At 37.4% G+C, this 10,615-nt stretch overlaps 1 protein-coding gene across 2 annotated transcripts in view; it reads right to left on the bottom strand.

Moving 5' to 3' along the window:
- Positions 1–5,131: 5,131 nt before the first annotated feature.
- March1 (membrane associated ring-CH-type finger 1) overlaps positions 5,132–10,615 on the bottom strand; it is an 870,419-nt gene continuing 864,935 nt past the window's right edge. For both annotated transcript variants that reach the window (XM_004630613.2, XM_023714702.1), the window contains exon 8: positions 5,132–9,313. In XM_004630613.2, coding sequence (XP_004630670.1) covers positions 9,015–9,313 — 299 coding nt within the window. In that variant the 3' untranslated portion in view covers positions 5,132–9,014. The remainder of the gene's footprint in view (positions 9,314–10,615) is intronic.

The following is a 10,615-nucleotide window of genomic DNA, read 5'->3' as shown; positions in this document are numbered from 1 at the left end:
TATATATATATATATACACACACACACATACATACACAAGGTAAAGCAGTAGAACAAGATAAATTTTGCAAAATGAATTAATTTACCATGTATTTAGGACCATAATAATCCTATCATTTTTGTCTTTAGAGCAATATTTTCAATCCTTGTGTGTAGAATTCGTCCTTTCTGTATGGCTCTGACTCTTCCTCTCGACCCTTTTTAGGTTAGTAGTGTATCCGTTCTACAGGCCATGGCCAGGAAACAAAGGTAGGTGTGTGTGTGTGTGTGTGTGTGTGTGTGTGTGTGTAAGTGACTACCCTTTAAAAATATAAGAGGTCTTAGTTACAAAAGAGGCCACAGGCTAGGTTGATTTGCCTGTAGAGGTGGCCTGATGATCCCTCGTTTAAACCAGTGAGTGTGCCCGATCCCATCTGATCTCAAAAGTTAAGTGGGGGTGGGTCTGGTTGGTACTTGGATGGGAGATGTGGGATAGTAATACATTTCTAAATTCAGATCAGCAGTTGAGCATGGTGGCATACGCCTGCAGTCCTAGCTCTCTGGAGGCTGAGGCAGGAGGGTCACTGAGCTCGAAGCCATCCGGGGCTACAAAGTGAACTCAAGGTCAGCCTGAACAGCATAGCAGAACCATGTCTCAAAAGACCAGATACATAAATAAATCAGATCAGCTAACTCTGATAGCTGTGTTCTCTGCTTCTAATAATGAGTTACTTCGTTGCTTAACTGACATAACCTTCTCTTTTGGATTATGTTAACCTCAAATAGCTTTTTCTATTTTTTTTTTTTTAACTGATACGTGTTTTGACAATTATATTTTGAGTTTCTCAAATAGTGTCTGATTTATTTCACTCAGCATTGTGATGTCAAGATACATTGTCCTACAAGCTCAAATCCACCTTTATGACTACCATTGTGTATATATGCACCACATTTTCTTTGTTCATTTGTCTGTTTATGGGTATCAGGGCTGCTCCTGTAGTTCAGGTATTGTCAATTGAATTGTTATAAACATACAGTCTATCACTAGGAAGATGTCTTTAACTTTTGGAAAAATACCCAGGAGTGTATAGCTGGGTCAAATGGGATGTCTAGTTTTATTTTGAGGGATCTACATTGATTTCCATAATGGTTGTACTAGTTTACATTCCCACCAGTACCTTAGAACAGTTTCTTCCATTTCCTCACCAGCATTTGTTGCTTTTTGAGTTCTTGATAGTCATTCTTTCTAGAGTAAGAAGGAATTTCCAGGGTGCCTTGATCTGCATTTTCCTAGTGGCTAAAGATGTGGAACAACATTGTATACATTGGTCTGTATACTCTTGAGAAGTGTCTATTCATTTCTTGTGCCCATTCTTTAATCGAGTCTTGTTTTTCCTCGTCTCTTTGATTTGTTTGTATATCTTTGATAAGAATCTATCTGAAGAGTTGCTGGCAATATCTTTTTTCCCATTCGATAAGTATGTCTTCACTGTGTTGACTTTTTTTTATGTAGAAGCTTTTTAATTTAATATAGTCCTGTTTATGGTTTTATTATTTCTTGTCCTGTTGGAGTTCTGTCCAGAAAGACCCTTAAGTGTTCACTTAGCATTGTGTTTTCTTAAGTGTTTCTCTTATTTTGTCTTCCAGCATTTCATTGTTTCTGTTTCGTTATCAGGGTCTTTGATCCATTTTGATTTTAGTATAGGTTGAGAGATACAGATCTAGTTTCTTCCTTCTACATGTGTGTAACCATTTTTCTCAGCATCATTTGTTAAAGAAGGTGACTTTTTCTACCTCTTTCCTGTCCCCATGTATTTCAGAAACAGATGATTGGGTAGGCATCCTCTTTGCTCTACACCAGGCTCAAAAAATTTCCCCCTTAGTTCTGTGAAGTTCTCATTGTCCATCTCTTTCCTGTCTTCAGATGATTGTTTGTCCCAGGAAGTTTCAGAGTTCATGTGGCCTCCTTGTATATGTTCTAACTCTGCATAAGCCAGAACAAGTAGCATTTGGTATTGGTTTTCAAAAACTAAAGCAAGTAACATTTCGTTATCTGTTTCTTTCATGCCTCTTGTCAGGCAGCGAAATGCTGCAAAGGTCAGAAGAGTGCTATCAATGTATACTTCTTGGTCTCAAGTGGATTCTCAATACTGCTGAGTGATCTTGTTTCCCTTTTAAAGTTTTCAAGTCTGAGATAATTACTAGCTTTTGTGACTGTGCACTTGAATTCTACTCCTCAGAATTCCACTGACTTTTTATAAATCTTTGATAAAAATTATTCTTTCAATGTAGTGAGTATGGTATCTTTTCTTCTTTCAAGGGCAAATACTCCTACTTGTATCCTGAACCCCACTCCCTATTTTCTTGGAAGCCTTGATTATTTTTTGCCTAAGTTTTTTCATGTAATTTCTCTGGCCAGAATTCTTCCTGTAAATCTTCCCCGGTTCCTCCCTTTCTGTCTTCTATGCCCACTGCTTTAATTTAATTTAACAAGCATGTGGCCCTGGTTCCGCGGAAGCCAAGTCAGTGCATGTCTGGTTGTGTTTTACACTCTTACCTTATGGACCTACAGTATCTTCCTCTCTTAGGGCAGGAGCCTTCCTGCCACTGCTCTTATTCCTCTTGCCTATACTGGTAACAATTTGCATATGGTCCACTTGGCAGTTTTGTCATAGCTGACCTCCGCCTTGGAAGGATGTGCTGTTATCCTTCTGAAACGTGGATGGTGTGCCATTGTCTTCCAGGTTATGCTCAAGTATGAAACTTCTCATCGCAAGTTTTTAGGGTACCCCTGCAGGTTAGAGTACCTACTGCTTGGAGTGTTCTTCTCTGCAACAGGGTGCTTTCTGCTTTTGTTGCATTGTCATGCCTTTTGGCTGCTGTATCAAGCTGCTTTTCTGGTTGTGTGTTCCTATGGGGCTGAAGGTGACACCCTTGTCTATACATCTTCACTGTGTAAGTAAGCTCTCATAAGGGCTCATTTTGTCACTGCCCAAATCTGTCAGCCTCGCTCTTATTTCATACTCCAGACTTGGGCACTTCCTGTTCCTCTGCCTGAGTCCCTTTTCTGAGGATATCACGTGGCCAACAGAGACAGTTTTCTCCTTTAGGTCTGAGTCTAACAGTGCCTCCCAATAGCCATGTCCAACCTGAGGCCCGCTTAGTTTTCCCCCTTTTTAAAATGGTAAAGAACAAAATGTTTTGTTACTTATGTTTTATGTGTGACCCAAGACAATTGCTTTTTCCTCAGAAGGAAGGCAGTGGCAGGGAAAAAGGCTGCAGACTGGACAGGGCTGGAACCATCTGTGCTCTTTCCCTCCCTCTGCTGGGAACCCCCCTTGTGTCACTCAGTTTCGGGTCATTCCTTGAAGTACAGTGGTTAGGAATAACGCTGTGACTCGGAGTAGCGGGAGGCCATGAGTACAGATACCCAACACTTGCAGAGTATGCTCTCAAGGTGAGCAGTGTGGGAGAAAGGCGTCTAGGTACCCTGCTTGCCCTGATTTCAGGGTTAGGAGTTGGGGCTCTGGGAAGGGACATTTTCTTTGCTATTACCAGACTTCCTACATGAGCAGTAGCTTCTGGTATCTTAAGGTTTTAGTCACAAAATTACCCAGATCCATGCATTTGTTACTCTGTTACATCCTCTTCATCTTGAGTAGAAAAATTCTGTTATACTTTTTATTTTTAAAACAGCTTTTGAAAATCTGTACATTGTTTCCATTTGTTTATGAATGTGCCTATTTTCCATAATTTCCCTGGCTAGTCAGCACCTTTGCCTTAAGAGAATCAGTGGAACAGATTAAAGAATGCATGAACAACTGCAAGCACTCCAAGCCACCTCATCTGACAAAGGACACAAACAAGTTCACTGGAAGAAAGAGACCTCTTTAATAAATGGTGGTGGAAAAACAGGCTCTCCATGTGTGAAGACTAAAACTAGACCCATGTCTCTCACGTGACACTAAAGTCAGAATGGATCAAGTTCAGCAAAGGCTTACTGAATAAAACCTTGATTGCACAGGAAGTATTGCAAAGAATTAACAACTGGGATCTCATTAAAAATCTTTTACTCATTAAAGGAAATCAAGAATAAAGCGATGGTCCACTGACTTACTAAAAAAAAAAAAAAGTATATATATCAGCTCTTTCTAAAAAGATTAATTCCTAAAATATAGAAAGAGCTAGGAAAAACAAAAATTGAATGACCCACTCTAAAAATGGGCATTTAAAATGAATAGGCACTTATAAGGAAATAGAAATGGCAGATAAATACTTGAAAAATGTTCAACATTATGGGTCATTCATGACATACAAATTAAAACAGATTCCATCCCCAGAAAGAATGGCTATCATCAAGAAATCAACCAGTAACAAATGCTGGAGGGGTTATGGAGAACAGGGAACCCTTCTCTACTGTTGGGAGTATAGGCTGGGCAACCACTCTGGAGGGTCCTGAAAAAAAAAAAAAAAACAACCCAAAAGTAGAAATTCCATTTGACCCAGCTATTCCGCTCCTTGGTATCTTCCAAAAGTCTTAAAAGCATCATACCATAATGATACATGCACACCCATATTTATAGCAGCACAGTTTGTAATAGCTAAGTCTTGGAAATATCCCAAGTGCTCATTAACTGATGGGTACAAGAAGATGTGGTGTTTTTTCTTAATATGATGGCAAACTATTCATCCACAAGGATAAGCTTGAGACATTTTTAGGTAAATGAATGCACCTTGAGACCATACTCAAGTGAAATAACTAAAATACGTGTAAACAATCACGTTTCTTTGAGAAACCAGAAATGTAAGTAAGGATGAAAATGTAATATTACACAATGGGAAGGGAAAGGAAAATGTACTTTTGTAAATAAGAAGGAAAACATTGAAGGGAGAGGGATGGGGGAAAATAACTAAGATACATCATATACAGGTACAGATTCCCTGTGATGAATATGATCATTATATCTAAAATTTACAGATAAATTACTTTTTCCCCCAAAAGAAAAAAAATTGTAAATATGTTCAGACCCAGCTTAAAAACTCAGAACATTGTAGTCAAGAGCTTTATATCTGCAAATATAAATTTGTAGAAATCCCAGTACATTAGGCAAAAAGTATTTAAAAAATATAGAAACTACAGCCAAGATTTAGATCACTTGTTTAATATACAAAGTCTTCCACAGATAATTATTTTCTTTTCATTAGTTTGTCTTAGCACACATTATTGACAAACAGTAAATTGTTAATGAAAGAGAATTAGGTAAAACTGAAAAAAGTACAAATGCCCAATCTCAAAAATTATACACAATTAAAATAATTATTTTCTTTCTTGTTTCAATGCAATATCCAATTTCAAGCTGGGCTTCTTCAGACATGGAAACACTGCAGCCCAAAATAACAGTACTTCCTTTCAACTGTATTGATACGTAAAATAGCACCATTGGGCTGATTAAAATAAAGCAAGAGGGTTTTCATCTTTCTTAAGGTATGATTCTTACAGAACTACTATGTAACAACTACAATAATAATGATAATATGCTTAAAGAGCTCTACGGTGTTCCACAATATTAACTGGCAAGGCAAGGAAAGGTGAATGATGTCTGCAGAGCGAATGACCTGCCCCCTCAGCCCCATGTAAGTTTTCTTAATGATGTCCTTGGGCTGATAAGCTAATTTTCCAGCCAAAGAATAGATGGTGTAAGAGTACTGTGCACTTTATGCAAAACAAGAAGGAATGTAACTGAGAGACCATCCCTGGCTTGTCCCCACCCATAGCAGCAGGCCTCAGAGTTAGTACAGGGCAGTGGGAGAAGCGGCACTGCTGAATGCTAGGTTGGGATCACAATTTTTCCCGTTTTTATTTTGTTTGTTTTTATACATAAGCCTAAGTTACTTTCTATCTTCATCTTTAAAAAATTGGAATGTCATTCCCTTGCAATGTAATCTTTAACCTTCCACAACTAAAGTGACAATTTTTTAGATAAAAACTGATAACATCAGTGCCTGTTGTTTACGGTATATTTTACGGAAAAATACATTTTCTTGTTATGATTATAAAAAGCCCAGAATTTTAAGTGTATTTTTTGGAATTCAGTCATTTGTTTTGATGCCTTTTTTATTTCTTACAGGAGCAGGTAAAAGTACCTGAAAAACATCATTCTGTAAGGCAGCTTTTCTGAGAGGTGAATCAGTCCACCAGAAAGCACTGCTATACGGGCAAATGTTTCTTGTTGTTTGAGAGGACAAAGGTACCACTGCTGCTTGGAATGTAAAAAATAAAAAAACAACCCTTGGTTTTAAATGAATGTGGTTATTTCACATTGTTTGAATCATAAACATTCATTGCAGGAAAGCTTGTCCATGAAAATTTTGCTGCAATAGATTTTTAAAAAATGAAATTCAATGTCAGGTTTTGAAAACTTGGAAGAATAGCAGAATTGTTAACTTTTAATCCTGCTAAGGAGTTACATTCTCATTTCAATAAACTCAAAGCCTATAAAAGCATTTCTTTGAGAATTTTGGTAGTTTAAAAATACCATTATCTTTTATCAGTAATATACCGACAATTATCTTTGCTTTTTATTTTAGAAGTTTTCTTAGTTTTAAATACAGCCTTTAATAAATGAAGCCTAGTTTTTTCACCAGTCATCACCTACTGTGAAGTGAACTATGTATTTGCATATCCTTTTTTTAAAATAGTGTTTTCCATGGTAATTAAGGTTAAATAATCCTTTGTTTTTCAGAGCACACACAAAAAGGAATCAGTATTTCTTTGTTTGCTGGTGACTACTTTTTCCTTGGGAATATTTATAGCCAATGCATTGCCATTACTAACCCATAGGAAAAATGAATTATAGAAAGTTTAGCAAAAGTAGGCAGGAAAGTTGAAGGAAGGTTAGTACCTTGGATGTGGCGCCATGGTTACATCGCCCCACACTTTTGTTATTCAAATGTGTAGATCTTAAGTGGCTGAAAGGGAAATTTAAGAAGTTAATACAAAGTTTAAGGTTGATTTATTCTTTTTAAAAAGCCACTGAAGTCCTTATTTGTGTTGAGTTTTTGGTCCAGTTTAATTACCTTCACTTTGCTTTTCTGTGACTTTACTTTGTGCCCCTACAACAACGTTTAATAAAGTTGAGTTTTAAACCTTGTGTTTTCTTACTGCACAACTTAACATTTTTCTCCCATATATATGTGAATTACACACACCCACACATCACTTGCATACACACATGCACACACACACACTTGACACTGTTTACCTTTGTTTTATGTCTAGAAATGGGAATATTTCCAGTCAGTGTTAGCCACTACTAATATCCGCACTGTCTTTCTCATTAAGACACTATCTTTCTCATTGTTCCTTTGATAAATCTGTGAAGAACAAACACACTGAAAATTACAAAGTACACTAACATACCTAGATTGTGCCTTGTGATAACCCATGCTTTGGTTCTTGTGGGCGTCCTTGTCTTTTCAGGATAATGAACATGACAACTAACAAAAGTCACTTTATAAAATGTAGGACATTTTCAGCAGGCCACTATATGTACAGTTATTGATGTACTCACCTCAGTGTCATTCACACTTGAGAAAAAGCTTATATGAATATGGAAAGAATGCAATAGTAACTGTCAAACCTAAAAACTCAATTTATTACTTACAGAATCTTGAGTACTTATGTTTCTTAACTGAGCAAGGTAAGTACTGTCAGATTTTTAAAGTAGGCTCTACATTCTTGCTTGTAATTACTCAACTGCATATGGATTTTAAAAATCTTTACAGTTTTGTTATATTAACAAATATTTAATTTTACCGCCCTATCATTAATGCTTCATAGTAGCAAACAAGTTCATTTCACAACTTGCTGCAGGCAGATTACTTTCTATCTTTTTGTCTTTCCTCTTTACAGATGTGATTACTTTGTCTCATTCTTCAAACCAGGATACTTAATTTGATTATTTTAGTGCTTTGTAAAATCATGCTCTTTAAATGAGACTTTGAAATAAAGTAATGAATTAAGCTGCTGCTTTGAAATCCTCAACTGTCAAATGAAGCTCTAATTTCAGAGCTGTGCTTTGAATACAGTTGACTCAAGTTGAGGCTTGTTATTAATGAAGTATGTACTGGATTTTGAGGTCTTGACTCAAAAATACACAATTGTGGTAATTGTTTACTTGGATGGAATGTTGAAATAACTTGCATTTATAGTGTTACAATGATCAAAACTAATTTTCACCTATCTTTATATCTTCTGATAGGATTACTTGGAAATACATTTATGGCCCACATTTGTATCCAGCGTCCTATTTTTATTGGTGAACACTGTGTTAGAGGAACCAGATAAAATATAAGACCTGATAAGTGATTTTAATTTCTGTGAGTACTTAACAGAGCTAATTAAACCCAAACATTCTCTGCAAATCATTTGTTCATGATTTAAATGTAATTCCAGGTGTTACTATTTTCAGATGTGTGTTGCATCCATTTTTGAAACATGCATCTGTCAAAATAACCAGATTCCACTATAGCCATAAAAATCTGTATATCAAAATACGCATCCTCCAACTTTGCTTCCACTGTGACGTAAGGACAATGCAGACAATTTCAGGCTTAAAACCAAGTATGTGTGTTATTTCCACATGAGATAGCCAACATTACAAGGCCTAGGAAGAAATACACATTGCAATTCAAGTCTATATTCTTGAACTTTGCCTCTGCTACTGTAAAGAAAATCATGTGTCCATTTCATGTGTCATCATTGCCTAAATACTTTCCTTGTACCAGTAGTTCTTTATTGTCTTAGAAATCATTCCAGCGAGCTTCACACTTCTGTACCATCCTGCAGTCTCCTTCAAGAGATCCGAGTTACTTGATTTTCTTTTTCCTCCTCTCCTTTCAAGCAAAGTAAGGACAAATGAGTCAGTAGGAGGAAGGAGATAAAGGGAATGAACAATGCAGGAGCACACCTGTCATTTGTAGTGGCTGAAGGCTACAAAGATGTTCTTGGGTGGAGAAACTCCCAAATAATTCAGTCAAACTGGTATAACTTCTGGAGGACCAACCTCTGCAGGTGGCAGTGAATTGGGGCCGGTTTGTGATACAGGCACGACTACCGCGTCTTTGATGTCTGTGTTTACATTGCATGAGAAGTTCTTCTCCAGTTTATTGGCTGTGTCTGGACAATTCTGCACAAAAATTACACGGTTGTAGGCCTTCAGCCTGCGCCACAACTGAACGTAGACTTTACACTGTACGTACATGAAGACGAGACCTCCTGTGAAGCCAATGGCCACCACAACCAGTTTTGTCCAAAACGGCCATTCCAGGACACCTTTAAAATATGAAAGAATGTTATCAGCAAGTTGTCATTAATGGATTTGATTGGTTGTTTTTAGTAGTTCCCTCCAAAAGAACATACAATGCCAGCTAAATTATATTAGTAAGAGTTATATGGCTAACAACTTAGCTTTATAATGAAGTCAGTCTAATTCCTTTCAAACATTATAAAGATATTAAACTGAGGGGACTGAGGATGTAGCACAGTGGCACAGAACCTGCCTGGAAAGGGTGAGGTCCTGAGTTTAATCTCCAGTACTTGAAAAAAAGAAAAACAACTAAAGAAATGTTCTCAGTTATCCCTCCAATGATCTCTCCTATCAATTACCTGCTATAACTATCAAAGGTCACGTTAGACTTGGAATACTCTGGCACTTTCTCTTTTTATCTAGGATTTTTGAAAAGATAGTGAACACACTAACGGAAAGGATCAGAATTTAAAATCCATTTAAGAAGGGAATGTATGGATACAGGTGAGATCAGGAGATAGGGGGCTATTTAGGCAGCAGAGGGCATCAGTCCTAGTAAACTGAGACAAGCCCTGGGAAGTTGGAGTGCACTGGGAGGCTGGTCTCCTAATGCCGAATAATGAGCATAAGCATGACCATATAGCTTTGGTTTTGCACTAACACCTGTACATAAATCTCTGGACTTGAGTGTCGCCTTGCAGCTAGTGAGAGCTTTTCTGTGTTCTTCTAATAAACTGCACCAAGTTTGCTCCCCACCGCTACCTTCCTGGATTTCACTCTTCATTGTCTCCAGAACAAGAGCACCAAGGAAGAAATTGGTGACTTGTACGTCTGAGCTTCTGCAGACAGATGGCCTGGCCCTCATACCACATGAGAGAAAAAGCAAGACGTAAGCCATATCTTCCTTCCCAAACAGAATTCCTGACCACAGACTTGCAAAAGATTAAGGATTTTAAGCATTCATTTCTTAAATCTTATATTTTACTATTATGAACCATCACTTGACTAGGCATCTGTATTTTTTTGTTTTGTTTTTGTTTTGTTTTTTGGTGGAGCTGGGGATTGAACTCAGGCCCATGAGCTTGTCAGGCAAGTACTTATTCAATTGAGCTATCTCCCCAGCCCCTGTATTTTCTAGTACCAGGAGAAAAGCTTGCTTTTGGCAAGAAGCAGTTTTAAAAATTACTTTACAAGAGTTTCTGTAACTACAAAGTAAATGTAAAATATATGACGATTGAAGTTCATTTTTGCAGCACCAAGGTGGTGTGTGCGAGATGTAATTGCTTAAGCTGGAAAAGTGTCTAGTGCTTGGCTCAGTATAGCCCAGC

The sequence above is a fragment of the Octodon degus genome, unplaced genomic scaffold (assembly GCF_000260255.1).
Source record: "Octodon degus isolate 3935 unplaced genomic scaffold, OctDeg1.0 scaffold00036, whole genome shotgun sequence".
Taxonomy (NCBI): domain Eukaryota; kingdom Metazoa; phylum Chordata; class Mammalia; order Rodentia; family Octodontidae; genus Octodon; species Octodon degus.
This window is presented reverse-complemented; position numbering and strand designations above follow the sequence as displayed.